This window comes from Hyperoodon ampullatus, assembly GCF_949752795.1.
Source record: "Hyperoodon ampullatus genome assembly, chromosome: 9".
Classification (NCBI taxonomy): Eukaryota; Metazoa; Chordata; class Mammalia; order Artiodactyla; family Ziphiidae; genus Hyperoodon; species Hyperoodon ampullatus.
Window position 1 is genome coordinate 15106860 of NC_136922.1, and position 19352 is coordinate 15126211.

At 37.0% G+C, this 19352-nt stretch overlaps 1 protein-coding gene across 8 annotated transcripts in view; it reads right to left on the reverse strand.

Annotated features, from left to right (window-relative positions):
* Positions 1–19352, reverse strand: part of COG5 (component of oligomeric golgi complex 5) — a gene marked incomplete at its 5' end in the record, with an annotated part of 277186 nt that overhangs the window by 27081 nt on the left and 230753 nt on the right. For 6 of the 8 annotated variants that reach the window (XM_079711626.1, XM_079711627.1, XM_079711625.1 and 3 more), the window contains 3 exons: positions 1352–1455; positions 10773–10835; positions 12298–12408. In XM_079711626.1, the coding sequence (XP_079567752.1) occupies positions 1352–1455; positions 10773–10835; positions 12298–12408 (278 nt within the window). The remainder of the gene's footprint in view (positions 1–1351; positions 1456–10772; positions 10836–12297; positions 12409–19352) is intronic. The other 2 variants (XM_079711620.1, XM_079711621.1) reach the window with 2 other exon arrangements.

Sequence of the window (19352 nt, forward strand, 5' to 3'; positions counted from 1 at the left end):
TCTAACTGGGACATTTCAGATCATTTCTGAACAAAATTCCTTTCCTCCCAAATACTGGTAATCAGCAGTTTTATATTCCTGTCTCCAAATACTACAGCATTTTTGTGTAGAACCCACTTAACCCTTCTGTGCTTCATACCATTATTAAAAATAGAGACTGACCTTTTCACCTTTCAAAAGGTACTTTGTAAAGGAAATAATAAATGATTTGAAAAATTAAAAGACAGTGTAATAATCACATAATTTTTCTACGAACAGCTAGACTAGTGGCTAGAAATTTAATAAAGTAGATACACTATTAAACGACATGAACATAAAGAAACAGAGCAGTTAAAAAATAGTAACTAGGGCTTCCCTGGTGGCGCAGTGGTTGAGAGTCCGCCTGCCTATGCAGGGGACATGGGTTCGTGCCCCGGTCCGGGAAGATCCCACATGCCGCGGAGTGGCTAGGCCCGTGAGCCATGGCCGCTGAGCCTGCGCGTCCGAAGCCTGCACTCCGCAGCGGGAGAGGCCACAACAGTGAGAGGTCCACGTACCGCCAAAAAAAAAAAAAAAAAAAAATAGTAACTAACTATGCACTAGGAATAAAAAACACATATCTACACTAATATATGAATATTTAGCTCTAGAGTATGGTTAAGTTTTTTTTAAAAAATCACACTAAGCATGTGCAAATAACTATTTCAAATCCTCCACAGTTTTCTAATACACTAAGTCAAAACCATTTTACTTTACTTAAATAGATTTCAGTAAACACTAAGCTAGGAACTATGATTCTTATTCTCAAGACACACATGATACGGATAAGCAGTATACATATGAAAGAGCTGTGGAATAATACCAAATTGCTTATGGCTAGGAGTGACATGACCAGATTAGACTGCCACAAGACTCTGACAAAGGAAAATCATCTCTGCAGGGGGTTGGGCAGGACCTCGCCCTCAGAACCAGAGCAGGAATCGGACTAGCAGAGTGACAGAGGCAGGACATTTTATACAAGGAATACCGTGCCAATACCAGAGGCTCAAGTACAGCTTATTTGTGAGAAGTAAGGAAAAAGATATAATTGCAAAGAGGAGATAGTACCAAATGTCCTGAAGTGCCAAGCTGAGTCTCACAGATGTTAATGGTTCCATGTTTCAATGACAGGAGAGAAATGATGACAAGAAGAACTGAAAAAATTTAATCTGCTAATGGTGCTCAATGAATAAAGTAGGATAAGGATGGAGGCCAACCCCATCACAAGAGGAACAAGGTTCTGGACTGGTAGAGACTTGGGAGTAGAGGTGGAGGTGGGACTGAAAAACAAAGGTACTGAAGGTTAGTGAACACTTTGGCTGGAAGTCGTTACCCAGAAAAATCTTCTTGATGCATAGTGATGATGATGGCCTCTATAGCATCTCCCACGGAAGTCAGCAAGGGTTGCACAGCATTTCCCATAAGAACATGGACCGCCTGAAAAGAAGATTAAATTAAGGAGAGGCAAACTTTAAATAGATCAAACACAGAATCTGAAATATGAGAAGCGTTTTGACTAAAAGTTTTCACATCATATCAAATTCAAAATATACAGTTTAACTATAATACCCAACAGAAGTCTGCTCTTCTAACTGCTGTCAGTAATGATTTTTGAAGCTTAAAATATGTGGAACATGGCACTGAAAAATTTCAACTCCACCACTTTTCTCATATTTTCAAAAAGTTTAATGCTCAAATGAACCCCTAGAGAAAGAAGAAGAGAGGGGTAGTGCCACTTATGAAGCAAAGATCACATGAACACACTTTTTTTTTCTAATTTCCATTCATTTATTCTTTATATATATATTTTAACATCTTTACTGGAGTATAGTTGCTTTACAACATTGTGTTAGTTTCTGCTGTATAACAAAGTGAATCAGCTATACGTATACATACATCCCCATATCCCCTCCCTCTTGCAGAACACATTTTTTAAAGTTTCTGAAAAGACGGAGGCAAGACCAAAAGTAATTCTTCAAAATTGGAACAACATCATATGCTTTTGACCAGACTGAATATAATAAATATATCGGTGATTCTTAGAGGGCAGAACAGTTAGCCTTTTCATGGATTAGATTTCTATTTAGAGTTCTACAGCAATGAGTCTCAACTGGGGGCAATTTTGCTCCCCAGAGGACATCTGGCAATGTTTCAAGACACTTCTGATTGGCACGACCCGGGTGAGGTAAGGGTGTGCTACTAGCGTCTAGTAGACAGAGCACAGAGACGCTGCTAAACATCCTGCAGTGCACAAGACAGTCCCCCACGACAGAGAACTACCCAGCCTAAAACATCAATAGTGCTAAGGTTGAGAAACTGTTCTCCTGTGAGGTATAATTATCAATTAGGTTATATAAGACCCTAGGCCTTAGTTATAAGTTTCTAGTGTGAAAATATGACTGGGTCTCAGTAAACATTCAAAATCTAAATTTTAAGTATATTATATGTGCTTCAGTATTGATTACATACAATGAAGATGGATGACTCTGGCTCATACAAATGACTGAAATCAGTGAGAAAAGGTTAAACAGGACCCTTATTCATTAAATTCCTAAACGTCATCTCCAGCCCTTAATCTCTGATAAAAATAAACATGTATACGGGATTGAGAGACATGCGCTCCGCATTTTCTCTCTAAGCCCTCTCCCCTCAATCCCTTGGCTCTCTTTACTGAAATAAAGGACGAAAACAAACAAACAAACAGAAAAAGAGAGAAAGAGTGTGTGTGTGTGTGTGTGTGTGTGTGTGTGTGTGTGTGTGTGTATGCACTTACAGTTTGCCCTCAGGGAGCTCACAATCTAGTGACAAAAGGTAACAAGTTGTAGTGATATCAGTACTCTACAGAGTGCTACGGGGACGTGGGAGAGACACCCAACTTATACTGAAAGGATTTAAAACACAAACGGTGTTGCGTGAACTGAATTTCAAAGATCAAAATGGGTTAAGAAACAAGTGTGTGTGTTGGGGGAGGGTGAGAGGCTGGTGGCGGCCATATGTCAAAGGCACAGGAGCCTGGGGAAGTTGACGCATTTGGGGAACTGCAGGTGTTCAACACAGAGTATGAGGTGGCTGCCTATGTGGAGGAGAGACAGAGAGCAGATGTACTCTGCGTAGGCTGCTAAGGGGATGGGAATAGATCCTGAGGGACTAGGAAACCAACAATGGGTTTTAAGCAATGAAAAAAAAAAACGTGGTTAAAGCTTTGAATTGGGGAAAAATCATGCTGGACAGCAGAGTAGATAAATTAGACTAAAGTCGGGAGGATACAGTAGGAGTATAGATGAAAAGTGGTGAGTACCTGAACCAAATCGGAGGCAGCAGGAACAGAGATGAGGAGTCAGGGTGGAGACACTGGGAAAGGCAACAGAGGACTTGGGAACCGGATGTGAGAAATATGGAATGTAAAGACTGAAGGGTACACTCAGATTTTTTTTTCTTTAATGACTTGGTGGCATTAGCAACTGAATGTGTAAATGCAGAAGCAGCTGGCTGATTTAGGGACGGAGGGAGAAAATAATGAGTTCAGTTTGGGACACGAGTTTGAAGGACTTACAGGGAAATCCACATGGGCTATCCAGTAGGTGCTGAGATCTTTACAGCTGTAGTTTCTGGCAAGGTTTGACTAGATATGGTTGTCTTTAGCTTCTAAGAGAGGAGATGAAGCCAAAAGAGTCAATGAGATGCCAGAGGATGATTTGTAGAATAAGGCCAAATGCCATTTTAAGGTCATCCAGAAGAGGAACCTTTGACAGATTAAGAGGGGTAATAGCATGTATTCAGTATAGGTCACGCGCTGGATACTGTACTATGGGCTTCGCGAGTAATCATCCCACTGAAAACTCAATTATTCCTTCCTCTAAGAATTACAAAAATCTCTAACTTACAGATGTGGAACCTAAGGTAATTTGTAGATAGGGAAACTAAAGTCAAGTTAAGGAGGTGTCCAAAGCCATCAAGTGGAAGAGCTGGGATTTTCTAGGTTCATTTGACTCCAATAAGCTTTTGGTTACATCAATACGTTGCCACTGGGCAGAGAAGTAAGAAGAGATCCTGGAATACAGTGAAAATAAATAGGAGATTTCAAGAAGGAAGGGCAAGTTTTCTATGCTAGTATGAAGGAGTGAGTACCGAACTACAGACGTCCTACAAATAATCATGGAAAAATACCAAAAACAAAACAAAAAAACCTACTGGAGGCTTCTGGAGATGGAAAAATGCAATTCATTTTAGTGGGGTATGTAAATACATAGCAACCAGAAGAGACTGAGTTTTCCCTTTTTTGTGATTCTGCTCTGAGAGTGACTATCGTCATGGTAGTAGCAAGGCTGGGTGGCTAAAACTCTGAGAGAAAAACCAAACCAAACCAAACCAAACCAAACCAAACCAAACCAAACCTGCAGTCTTTCAGGTCAAAGGAACAAGGGGAAGGAACCCTGGTTCAACCAGGGCTGCTGGAGAGTGAGAGGGGAACCTCAGAAAGGAGAGAGCCAGAGAAGAAGAAAGCCTATTTTTCTATGCGTGAACTCAGCACTAGTCTTCAGCTGACTTGACCATGCATGTGCAAGGCAAACTACAAATGGCTTGCAACTAAGGCTTAAAGAACTATACTGAGATCTGAGACACAGCCAACTGCAGGTTTGACAGTGCACAGTTTGAGTCTAAACAAGTTAATTAACTGCTAAAGCAATGGTCAACATTTTTAGGAGCAATATATAAAAATACTGAGTCTATACAACACAACGTTCACATTGTCTAGGATATATTAAAATGACTACATACAAAAAGCTAGGAGATGTCGTCAATTCTAAAGGGAAAGACAATCAATAGCTGCCAACTGTGAAATGATCCAGACTCTACAATTATCAGGCAAGAACCTCAGTGAGACAGAGAAAGAAATGCCCATAATAAATAAAGTAATAGGAAATCTCAGCAGAGTGACTGAAAATGTAAAGGAGAACCAAAATGGAAATGTTAAACTAAAAAAATCACACTACGTGCAATGAGATGTACATGTACTTCAGTAAATGCAGAGTTTCTATAGTTTAGGTGACACAGTACAATATTAACTCTGAAAGACTGTGGAAAGTTGAGGATGCATACATCCACAGAAGAACTAAGAAGAAAATGAGGAAGAGGTATAGGTGAAAATCTAAGCAATAAATTAAAATGAAATTTTAAAAAATAATTAATCATCAAATAATCCAAAAGGTGGCAGAAAAGGTGGAAAAGAGGAAATAAAACAGAGGGGACAAACAAATAATAAAACTATATACCTAAATAAAACCTTATTGATAATATACTATGTTAATGGAGTAAACACTCCAATTAAAAGGCAGAGATTATCAGAACAGAAAAAAGGCAAGACCCACTGTATACTGTCTTCAAGAGATGTATTGAAAAAAATAAAGACACAGAGGAGTTGAAAGTAAATGGACAGTAGAAGATAGAGTAGTTAAATTAATATCAGATAAAACAATGCATGACAATAAGTATTAAAGCTAAAGGATATGTCATAATGACAAAGGGTGTTCATCAGAAGGCATAAAAATGATAAATACTAATATAACAGAGCTTCAACACAACTAGTAATAGAGCTTCAAAACGGAGGAGTCAAGAATCAACAGAATGAAAAGGAGATATAAGCAAGTTCACAATCATAGAAAATTCCAACTCCCATCTTTCAGCAATTGATAGAACTACATAAAATAGCAGTAGAGGCATATCATATAAAATCTGAACACATCACTACACCTTAACTGATATTTACAGAATGATACTAAACAACTGAAGATTACATGTTTTTGTCAAGCACACATGGTTCATTCATCATGACAGACCACATGCTAGGCCGTAATACTCAATAAATTTAAAAGGACTGAAATCATACAGAATATGTTTTCTGATGGTAAGAGAATTAAATTAGAAATTAGTATCACAACATTGTAAATCAACTATACTTCAATAAAAAAGTGATTTAAAAAAGAAAACAATAAGATATCTAGAAATACCATAAAAAATTAGAAATTAAAAGAAAAAAACATGAATCAAAGAAGAAATCACAAAGGAAATAGAAAATACTTCAAACTGAATGAAGATAAAAGTGCAACATAACGAAGTTAGAGGGAAATTTACAACTTAAATTTTGGGGGGGGTGGGGGGTCTAAACACCAATGGTGTAAGGTCTCAAAAAAACAAACAAAAAAGGCAAAGAAAATCCAAAATAAGAAGTAAAAAAAGACAAAAGCAGAAATCAGTGAACTAGAAAGACAAACAGTAGGGAAAATTAATAAAGCCAAAAGTTGGTTCTCTGAAAAGAGCAATGAAATTGATAAACCCACAGCTAGACTGATAAAGAAAAAAAAGATAAGAGAACACAAATTATCAGTATAAAAAATGAAGAAGTTATCACTATAGGTCCTATAGACATTAAATGGACAGTTAGAGAATATTATGTACATTATTCTGACAAATTAGATAACTTAGATGAACAGACAAATACCTTAAGTCACAAAGTATCAAAGCTCACTCCAGAAAAAAGATAACCTGAATAGTCCTGCATCTATTAAACAAATTAAATTTGTAGTTATAAACATCCTACAAAAAAACTACAGGCCCAGATGGCTTCACTGGTGAATTCTACTAAGCATTTAAGGAGAAAACAATACAAATTCTACACAAATTCTTTCAGAAAATAGAAAAAGAGGAAACACTTCCAAAACCAGACAAAGAATTACAAAAGAGAAAACTATATACCAATATCCTTATGACCACTTTAACAAAAATTAAGTATATCAAATCCAAGAATACATAAAAAGGCTAATACATCATGATCAAGGTTGGTTTGATATTTGAAAATAAATTCCTGTATTTTATTAACAGAATAAAGAGGTAAAACTGTATGATCATTCTATACAGAAAAAGCTATTTGATGAAACAGCACCATTTACAATTTTTAAAAGTCTCAGTAAACCAGGAATAGTAAAGAAGTTGTTTAAAATATCCTCCTTTAAGTAGTAAACACTGAGTGCTTTCCCCCAGGTCAGGAACAAGTAGACAAGTCCACTCTCACCTGCTCTAGGCAACACAGTACTGGAGGTCCTAGCCTAGCAGGTGAAACAAGGCATGGAAAACAGGCATCAAGACCAGAAAGGAAGAAATAAAACTGCCTCTATCTGTATTATGATATGATGGTGTACACAGAGAACTTTACAGCTGGGTGAGGTTTCCCACTTATGGAAAATATAAAACCGAGAAGAGAGCATTGTGGGGAATGCCTTCATGTAAAGGATGGGTAGAGGGTTAGTAGCTACCACAGGAAACTGAGAAAGGATACTAGATTATATTTCATAAGCTTTTTACAAAGCAGGGAAGTGCTTGCCTAAAACAGCAAAGATTACAAAAATACTGAAGCCTCAACAATGCAGAATATTCCCATATATAGAACATCAAACCCACACAATAAGGGAGAACTGTCATATATAAACTTCATAGTATACTATCTGCACAAGATGATCTCAGTAACAAATGGATCAGAATTATTGGGCTAAGGTGTTTTAATGCTACTTATAGCTGAGGTGGTTATAATGAAATGATTCTAAATGTATAATCATTAATATTAATTATGTCATCCATGACATAGGAGATAATGCTTGTAATATGAGATGATGAACTTTGAACCTAAAGTAACATTTAATTTTGGATAAAATCTCAACAAGGTAGAGGAGACTATTATGTGTCTACCTATATTTTTTAGTAAGTAAAAAAGTATGTTTAGGGCTTCCCTGGTGGCGCAGTGGTTGAGAGTCCGCCTGCCGATGCAGGGGACACGGGTTCGTGCCCCGGTTCGGGAAGATCCCACATGCCGCAGAGCGGCTGGGCCCGTGAGCCATGGCCGCTGGGCCTGCGCGTCCGGAGCCTGCGCGTCTGGAGCCTGTGCTCCGCAACGGGAGAGACCACAACAGTGAGAGGCCCGCGTACCGCAAAAAAAAAAAAAAAAAAAAAGTATGTTTAATATTTTTTCCATCAAATAATAAAAGCATACAGATTTTTGGTTCTTGGGTTGCACTTATGCACTGTAACATTCTAATTCAAAGTGATGCACTAAGTTTCCTACAATTTTATGAAAATTCAAGATTCTCTTTTTTTTCTTCAAGTCAGAGGATTCTGTTTGTTCTTCACTTATTATGCCATAAAGATTTTTAATGAAATTTAGTTAAAAAGCAAGGCCAAAACTGTTTCACTGAGGTCTGTTAACATAAGAAATTCGGTCTCTAATTGACAGGGTCACTGCAGGAGGGCTGTGAACAGACCGGTAGTCATCTCTTACCCAGTTCTCAAAGACAAAACTGGCGAAGCCTCAGCTAACTGCGGTGCCCAGCAACATCAGACACCAGTCCTGGTGAGCAAACCTCAGAGTGAAGGCCACAGCTCAAGATGAGGGCAATTTCCCCTGCACTGGCCTCAACCCCCGGCCTAAAGTGACTAATATGAGGAATAACCTTTATTGTAAGTTAAAAATACAGATTCAGAAAGTCTACCCAACACTGAATTACAGTGTCTGAAGAACTTCTATTTTTGACTTCTCCAGGAGACTTTCATCATCAAGCAAAGTGTAAGCAACTCTCTCTTAACCTCCAGAATGGACTTTCTCAAACCACGTGTATAGATGCATATTCTATATATATATACAATTATATATGTGTATATATTTATAAATGCTTATATAGTATGTATGGGGTACAATGTAAAATGTTATTTATCTTGGGTAGTGACCAAAAACTGTTTGACAGCTATGGCCAGAAAATAAAGACAAATGAGGAACTATATATTGGAAAAAAAAAAAAAACCACATGTATTCCCTGCCTGGAAGCAAGAATAAAACAAACCTTTTGGTTTGTCTTATTGGCCCGATTTTACAGTATTTTTTTTTTTTTTTTTTTTTTTTGCAGTACGCGGGCCTCTCACTGTTGTGGCCTCTCCCGTTGCGGAGCACAGGCTCCGGATGCGCAGGCTCAGTGGCCATGGCTCACGGGCCCAGCCGCTCCGCGGCATGTGGGATTTTCCCAGACCAGGGCACGAACCCGTGTCCCCTGCATCGGCAGGCGGACTCTCAACCACTGCGCCACCAGGGAAGCCCTTTACAGTATTTTTTGATTATCAATAAACTGGACAACTCTTACTAAAAACAATTATTTTTACTATGGCAGCTCTAATACTACTTCATCATAATGAGATAAGTACATTGGGAAAAAGAAAAGGATTCAGAGAAAACATCCAAGTGTACTTTTTCTTTTTCTTTTTTTTTCTTTTGTGGTACGCGGGCCTCTCACCGCTGTGGCCTCTCCCGTTGCGGAGCACAGGCTCCGGACGCGCAGACTCAGCAGCCATGGCTCACGGGCCCAGCCGCTCTGCGGCATGTGGGATCCTCCCGGGCCGGGGCACGAACCAGCGTCCCCTGCATCGGCAGGCGGACTCCCAACCACCGTGCCGCCAGGGAAGCCCCCAAGTGTACTTTTTCTATGTTGGAGGAAAACAGACTGTCTCCTCCTACCTCATATATGAATTTAGTGTCCTTAAGTTTTGCAGCCTGTTAAATCCCCATCCATGTCACCCATGGACAGCACCTGACCTCGGAATTTCCCTTCTCCTTCAGGACTTGTGACACTGTCCTCTCCCAATTTTCTTCCTCAATGATTGTTCTTTCTTTGTATCCTCTTTACTCTCTAAATATTTCTCCTTGGAGTTTACTGGTGGTAGACAATCTCTCTTTCTCCTTCCCTCTTTCTCTCTCTTAACTCTACCCAAGTGATCTAAATTCAATCTAATAGTTGACATTTACTACCTTTGTGTAGGTACACTGTACCATTTTATATCAATAGGTGCAGAAACTGAGGCAAGAGAAAACTTATTAACTTGTCCGAGGTCATACAGCTAGTTAAATAGCTGAGATGGGATTCATACACAGGCAGTTGAGCTCCAGAGTCTTTATTTTACTATGTGGCCTTAGTAGAGTTTCCAGGCCTTGGCATAACTGACATTTTTGGGCCTGATAATTCTGTGCTGTGGGGAGCTGGCTTGTACACTGCAGGATGCTTGACAGGATTCCTGGCACTCGATGCCAGGAGCACCCCACTCCAGGTCATGACAATCAAAAATGTTTCCAGGGCTTCCCTGGTGGTACAGTGGTTGAGAGTCTGCCTGCCGATGCAGGGGACACGGGTTTGTGCCCTTGTCCGGGAGAATCCCACATGCCGCAGAGCGGCTGGGCCCGTGAGCCATGGTCGCTGAGCCTCCGCGTCCGGAGCCTGTGCTCCGCAACGGGAGAGGCCACAACAGTGAGAGGCCCGAGTATCACAAAAAAAAAAAAAAAAAAAATGTTTCCAGATATTGTTAAATGTCCCATAGGCGACAAAAATCGCCCTGGTGGAGAACCACTGCTTTACTGGGATAATACTGGGCTGCACTGCCCTAAGACACAGTGAATACTTATAACTCTCTTGCTTCTCTTGCTTATGATACAATTATCATAAGTGCAACACAATCTGTAGACACCAACAGGGTCTATTTTTAAATTCTAGAAAAATATAAACACACATGTAGCCTCTCTCTTTAGGATAATCATCAACATGCTACTTTTGGCATATGGAGAAGATTCTGAATTATTTTTAAAATGTGACATCTCCCACTCATCCAAACAAGTAACTCTAAAACCTATTCCGATCTATAGAGTCAAAGATTAAATTACATTCTTTTACCTTTAGGGCTGAAATTATAGTTTGCTCAGCTGCTGGTGGGAATGAGCTCTGACTGGAAACCACCTAGGACAAATCCAGTTATAGTTTTGCTTAAGTTATTTATTTTTATAAATACTCATTTTGATCATCACATGATAAAACTGTTTCCACAAGCCACATATAAAATATTATCATTACTTTAGAGTAGTGTCTCATACATGTTTTAAAAGTCCATTAGTATTTAGTAGCTAGGATAGGTTTAAAAATGTTTTCCTGTATAAAGCAAATATCTACTTCAAATAACTGAAACATTAAGAATTCTAATAGCTAGCTTTCCTTAATTATAAAGTTTTAACTTGAAAAAGTCAGTTTAAAGCCATATTTACTTATTTCTTAAAAAAAAAAATCACCCTTTGTAGGCTGACTATAATTTTTAACAAGTGTCAAATGTTTCCCTTTTTACAAATCAATACCAACATTATGAAAATTCTGAAATGATCAATAAAGACATTTAAATCAGGCTAAATAAACACAACTTTGCATTGCTTGTGGTTCTTTAGAGTAATAATTAAAGGAAATGGAAAATATATCATATATTCTTTTCATTTACTTTTGTTATTTACTTTTCTGAGGTTTACCTGTTAATAACCCTTTAAATATATTTTGTTTAGTGTGCAAAATACAAATTTTGGAAACCCCTAATTGATAAAAGGACTTGTTAAAAAATTTAAGTAAATGAAAAACTGTCACTTATAATTATTCTAAAATACAATCTAGCATATAAAAGCTCATATTTAGAGGTCAAGGTTTTAAGAACATCATCTAACCTTTGGTTTTTTCAGGTCTTCTAACTATCTCTCTACTTACCAAATATTTTGAAAATCATTAATAGAGAGCAAACACAAGCAACTCAAGAATCAAAGAAGGGGATGAAAGTGTTGCTTTCCTAATAATTATGTTTACAGTTCATCTTAGACATAATATATAAAGGCAAACAAGTTAAAATTCAGTCATTTTTTAAGAAGTAGTAGATCAATAGCAAAAAAAATATTTTTTACTCATCAATAGTCTTCAATGATTATATCATAGGAGTTCACTGTTTTTAATGCATCTCCTCCCCCACTTTTTTGTAAAAGGTAGAACCTTTCTGACATGTTAGAGGGCTTACGAGTTCTTACTATTACTAGATTTGCTATAATTTACTACCACCCATATGATACCAAATTATGTGGTTTAATGGGTATAAAACACAAACAATTTACCTTTAAATCATCTGTTCAATAAACTTAACTATACCAAGCAACCTTGAGGATCTACAGTTCATGTGTTTTAAACTAACTGTACAGACAAAATGTCATACAAACAATAGAGGCCAGGATCAAAGACTGTTTCGAGAAAGTTCATGCCTCAGCTTATTTTACCATCACAGTTTCATTGTATTCTTCTGCAAAAAATTAAATAATAATTCATTATTGTCTAAATGTAAGGCAAGAAGAAAGAAGAACTTGAAATTAAGTCAAAAGAACTTAATTAAAATAAAGGTTACCTTTGTTACCGATTGGTGCAACTTATAGAGTGAATTCACTACTGCCACATTTCTTCTCTGTCCCTCGGTAAGAGGTCCAATCACCTGACTGGCATCTCCTTGGGTGGAGAGCTGCAAGAATTCAACACAGAAACAAATTACCAAAATGACAGTTCATATTTACTGGGGGGAAGTCCATGGTCCCCTGAAAAAGAAAATGTTAATTGGAAAAATTCAGGTCAAGCTTTGGACTTTAGGCATAGCCAGGTACCTCTGCAGATTTAACACCATGGACCTGGAAGCCTAATTAGTCTTGCACAGGAAAAACATCCTTCATCAGTACTTCATAGCTGGTGGACTCCTGAGGCAAGTGCGACCTAAAAGCCCAGGATGTTCTGTTATTTTGATACATCAGCATAGTATTTCTAGGGAATACCTTCTGCCAACAGTTTTTCTATTAAAAAACTGAGAAATAAGCCATTCAAAAAAAGCAGAGAAGGAAGGAAAAAAGAAGAAAGGGAGGGAGGAAGGAATAAAAGTAAACCTACATCCTATGTACATTTGACAGCCATCATAATAGCCTAATGAAATGAGTGGTAAAAAGAGGGTATTACACTCATTTTTCCATAGATTAAAAAGGAAGTTGCTTAGGATTATACCGTGTATGGATGATCAGTAGGAGTGGTACTAATGCATGCATTTTAGGGAAAAGGACATGGAATTTTTACTGAATTAATCTAAAACTATTATACTTCCATTTAAGAAAAAAATCCACCTATAAACGATTCTCATATTAATCAGGTTTTAATCCAATCCTCTATAACAATTATTATTTAAAGGTCAATTAAACTTGATCAGGAAAATAAAACATGAGGCAAGTAACTATATATATGGATGCACACCTCAAACATGAAAAATTGGCCTTTTAGGGAAGAGGTGAAAATAAGAGCATCTTCCCTTTGTTATAGTGATAAAAATAAAATATGAGAGAAAGAAATACTGTTTTTCTTTCTACTCTCCTTTGATACACACACATAAATTTTCAAAATTAAATTCAAATCCCACTTTATCAATTCCTACTTATGGCAACAAAATACAATTTAAAAACATAAAAAACTGCAATTAAAATAAAGAGAATAATCCTTCATTGAAGTTATCATCCATGATGATGGCTTTAAGTCAACATAAAGTTTTCTGACATTAGGTTAAATAACTCCAACTTATTTTGCCTTTCCTCATGGACAGATAGTTACCAAATTACAATCAGGTTGTATCCTAAATGGTCATTTGTAAGTTAGTAGGCTGAAAAAAGAAAAGCCATATTTTTCCTGTAGAAACTATGTTAAAAATCAATGGTTAGACCTCAGATGAGCCCATATAGCCCAGTTTAATCTATAAGGTGGTAAACTAATACTAATAGAAGCTCTGAGCTCCCAGGAGACAGCAGATGATGGGCTCCGAGCTATGGTGAGGGTGGGGAAAAGCTCCTGAAGCCACTTTGGAGACTTGAGTGGCAATGGTCAGTGGCATCAATGGTTATGGTAGACTCAGGGGTTAGATGCTAAATATGTACCTGTCTATAGTAGGCATTTAAAAACTATGAGTTCTAGCTGTACAATTTTTAAAAATCCAATCTCTCTTACTTCTCTTGAGATTCTCTGCAAATAATTTTATAGTGCTAACAAAGAAATGGGAAAAGAAAAGAACCTTTCTGATACTATCTTATTTCCACTTATTTTATGTATTCCATATTTAATAAAGAGACAGGCTCACTGCTAGAAAAGGATGGAGGTTATTTTATTGATAATAATTGATCATAGTTTTAGGGTTTAAAAGTATAGAGAGGCCCATTTTACACCTATTAGGATGCTATAATAAAAAAGACAGATAATAACAAATGTTGGCCATGATGTAGAGTAACTGGAACTCTTGTGCATTGCTGGTGGGATTTTAAAACGGAGCAGACGCTCTGGAAAACAGCCTGGCAGTTCCTCAAAGGTAAACAGAGTGAAAATACACCCAGCAATTCGACTCTTAGATATATATACACAAAAGAAATAAAAACGTATACAACTATTCACAGAAGCATTATTCCATAGCATAACAGCCTCAAAATTGAAACAACCCAAATGTCAACCAACTGAGAGATGGATAAATAAAAATAAGATGTAGTATATCCATACAATGGAATGTTCCTCAGCAAAAAGAAAGGAATGCAGTTCTGATACATGCTACAACATGGAAGTACCTTGAAAGTAAAAAGAAGCCATGTACAAAAGGCCACATATTAAATGATTACGTTTACATGAAATATCCAGAATAAGCAAATCCACAGAGACAAAAAGTAGATTAGTAATTGGAAGAGGGGTAGATGGGGAGTGATTGCTAATGGGTAGGAGGTTTCTTTTTGGGGTGATGAAATGTTCTAAAGTTGATTGTGAATATACTAAAAAACAATGATTTCTACACTTGAAATAGGTGAATTATATTTTAATAAAGCTGTTTTTTAAAAAGTATAGAAATAAAAATTCCCACACTACAAGGGTTATCAATGAATACCTTGAGAGCCTAGTGAAAACTAAGGTTAAGATTAGATGGCTCAGTTAAATAGATCTACAAAGTTCAATGAAGAAAATACTATAGTTACAGGAGCAAAACAATGATAATATAAAAGAACTAAAAATGAAATATCACTGTGCCAAAACCAAAAAACAAAATTTAAACATCAAAGTGAAAATATAACACTAGAAGATTGGAAACAAAAACAATATGCTGCTTATCTTGGCCTGACAGCATAGAACAGAATCAGTCCAACACCTCAGCTAAGTGGATCACCCTGTTTCTCTAAAGCACCACTCCTGTCATAAACTTTTTGAGGAAAATAATTTCAAACTTACAAAATGTTACAAAAATAAAAATAGTGCAAGGACACCCATTTATGCTTTACTCAGATTTACCTACTGCTAACATTTTATCTCATTTGCTTTATTATTTGTAGTCTTTCCTTCTCTTTCACACACACACACACACACACACACACGTATATGCATTTTTTTTCTGAATCATACATACATTATGGCCCTTTGTCCCATTTCAGTGGATAGTTCCTAAGCATAGCGCTACTCTTTTATGAAACCTCAGTTCAGTCATCGACTTCATAAATTTACATTGTTAACAATACTTTTATCTGGCATCTGCCATGTTTCCAAAAAGTTCTGGTTTCTTTTAGTGGGAAGTGGTATTAGAGACCAAGATCTGGGCCCTAGGTGTGCTCACTGCTACTTACTCCTGTAAACACTCTTAATCAATTCAATATGTATAGAGATGATTGCTTCAACACCCTGGACTCTTACTTAGTTCCTTGTCTTCTTCTCCTTCAAGTTATAAAAACTATATAGTGAATTCCCATATATGGATAACCTAGACTTCACAATTAACACTCTACAATTTGTTTTATATCACATACCTATCACCTATCTTCAACTCATTTTATATTTTTGATTCATTTCAAAGTAAGTTTTAGACATCAGTATACTTAACCCCAAAACAGTTAAGCATGTGTCTAATTAACTGGAATTCAATATTTACTTACGGTTTTTTTTTTTTTTACTTTTAAGGTAAAATTTATATGTGATGAAATGCAGACATTTAGTGTACAATTCACTGAGATTTGGTAAAGTGCTTTACTTGTGTAACGTTAACCACATCACTCCAGAAAGGTCCTCCATCCCACTTCCCACTCAACCCCACTCTTCTGGTTTGATAAGTCTTGGCTTTTAAGTGGGGCTACATTCACAGACAGTAGGGAAAGATATTTTTAATGAGTTCCAAAGACACTATTTCACATATTATTCAGTCTTTTACCAGCTTCCGCTGCCTTCTTCTTGGGAAAAAATTTTTATTTTTGCTCACACATATTTTCAAAACCACTAAAAGGCACAGTTTATTTTTTCTAACATTTTATTGTGAACACTTAAAGACTTGTACAGTGAACACCCATATACTGAACACCTAGATTCTATAATAATATTTTATAACACTTGCTTATGTTATTCATCCCTCTATCCATTTTATTTTATTTATTTATTTTTGGCTGTGTTGGGTCTTTATTGCTGCACACGGGCTTTCTCTAGTTGTGGTGAGCAGGGGCTACTTTTCATTGTGGTGCACGAGCTTCTCATTGCAGTGGCTTCTCCTGTTGCGGAGCCCGGGCTCTAGGCACGGGGGCTTCAGTAGTTGTGGCAGATGGGCTTAGTAGTTGTGGCTCATGGGCTCTAGAGCACAGGCTCAGTAGTTGTGGCGCACGGGCTTAGCTGCTCCACAGCATGTGGGATCTTCCCAGACCAGGGATCGAACCCGTGTCCCCTGCATTGGCAGGTGGATTCTCAACCACTGCGCCACCAGGGAAGCCCCCATTTTATATTTTTGATGCATCTCAAAATAACTTGAAGACATCACTATATTTGTTACCATTGACTTCATCTCACTGATTAGCTTTATCTATTCTATATCTTTACATAAAGTTTTTTTGGGTATATGAATGTAAAGCTTTTTTCACTCAGCATAATGTTACTGGTTTTCACCCATGTTTATTCCTTTTTATTGCTGTGTGATATTCCATTGTATGAATTTATCTGAGTTCGTTTTATCCATTCTCCTATTGTTCCTAGAATGTCTGCAATTAAATGAACACTAGACTTAGGAATCTAGACTTTTCTCTACCACTTGCTAGCTGAGTAACTTGTGGCTTCGATTTATCTGTAACACGAAACTAACAATAGAGTCAATACCAAAGTATGCTTTGTAAACTGTAAAATGCCTTAGCAATGTAAGGCATTACCTTTTTTTGGCTGCGTGGCTTGCGGGATCTTAATTCCCCAACCAAGGATGGAACCTGTACCCCCTGCAGTGGAAGCGCAGAGTCTTAACCACTGGACCACCAGGGAAGTCCCAAGGCATTACCATTTTTACCTCCAGACAATTCTATGTCTGGCTCTCATTTTCTTCTCACTTCTCCTTTGCTTAGTCCTTTCCCCTACAATCCACTCCTCCAAGCTCTACCTCCCTCAGTACTGGGGAGGGACTACAGGCACAGACTAGGACTGAGGAATTGGAAACAAAAGCCACTGAAACTATCTAGAGGAACAGACTAAATTATTTTGGCTCCTTTTTGGTTATGTTAAGAAAGCATCTTGTCCAGAGTAGGCATTCTCTATTTCAGAAGCCTCCACACATCTTCAGCCATTTTAACTTTTACTGTCTCAAGCTATTTCCTTCATTTGATCTCCTTAAAACTTACTTTTCACGAATTCACGTGTACGTTCAGCAAGTAGAAGATGCTCATTAGGTATCTGTTGAATAACTGAAGGGCCAGAATAATGGTTTCTCATTGCTGCTTTTTCAAAGTCCACCTTATTTGAGATGAATTAAATTGTATGGAGGTGCAAAAACACAGTTTTGGCTGTGAAGCATTAGGAACTAGGGAACTAGAAAGGTAAAAGCAGTAAGAGATTCAATATTCTAAACTATGAGAAATGTACATACTGGTGCATCACGTTACACTATTTAATATAGCCTGGAAAGATGTCAGAAAGCAAAAGAGCAGCATTTGAGTTCTAAAACACACACACACACACGAAAAGAAAGGGACTCCAAAGGCTAAAGGAATCCTTAATAATTAAAATGGTTCCTATGTGCAAACAATAAGACTTACTCTTCGTTTTTGAGTTTAATTATCTGAAGAAAGTATTTTTCACAACTTCTAATTCTGTACATCTGCTCACTAGGAACTTTGTGTGAATTCAATGCATGAGAAACAATTGAGATTAAAGTCCTGAAATGATGATAAGTTATACTATTAACATGAAGAATGTTTTTCATATAATTTTTAATTTGTAGATGAAATGACCCCAAGATCGCCCTAACATCACAGCTGAGGGCTACAAGTAAAAGAAATAAAACTGATGATTCAAGAGATGAGTTGGATGAGAGCTTTAAATTTCTATTCAGATAATCTACTGAAAATTACTTTTGGGGAAATTATAAAGTTGGTGATTTAGAAGAATGTCTAAAAAGAACAAGAAAATATATTATGGATTAGTTATGAGTTACATACGGTTAAGTTACTTTCCAGATATTATGGAAATACCACTAGTGTTCTATTTATCCGTAATTTCCATTACTGCTAAGAAATGTCAAGGGTACAGGATAACTCCTTTTTATATGGATTTGGTCACAATTCTTCTAAATATTTCTTTGCAATCGTATGTAAAACAAACGAGGAAAAAAGTATGTATTAGAATTTCATAGGTTTAAAACAGAACAATGCGAAATGTATACTAATCTACAATGCTTCCTGAATAAAAACAAGTCAAAACATTTTTATATTAAATCAGATATTTTAACAAAAACTTTGAAATAAGCTCTGATGAACCTTCAGTTATGGTTATATCTATGCTTATTTTTCTGAAAGTGGTGAGTGTATTTGGATTACAATTACCAAATTTTAAAATGTAATGTCATATTTATATTAGAACAAATTCTTTTGATCTAATGCATGCTTTTTATCCAATTCTGGAGTTCACAGCAAAAAAAAAAATTACATGCAAAAGGCAAAGTATTATTAATGTTGTTATTCTAATGGAGTGTATAAAGGGCAAATAGCTAACTCTCCGATTGCACCCCCTGCCCCCACCCCCACACACAGAGAAGACATCAGTAATCAACTGTGGCCCCATTATGGCCTCGTAACACAGTGCTCCAGGTAGTGACTACAAATCTCTTAGACACAGGAGATGAAATCTATTTGTAATCCCTGAGTGATGTCATATGACTTTTCCTGGACATTTTGGCCAATGATTCTAAGTGTATTCTATGGTTCACCTAAACGCTTTCTAGGTCAAGAGATGCTGATAAGCAATATATTCCAAGAGCCTCAAAACTGCTGTATCCTTTCATAGCCCACTATAAGAAATGTATCCTAAGAAAATAGTAAAGCTATATGCACAAGGATAATGTTATTTATAAAACAGAGAACTTGGAAAATACTACATGTCTAAGAATAAGAGAATAGTTGG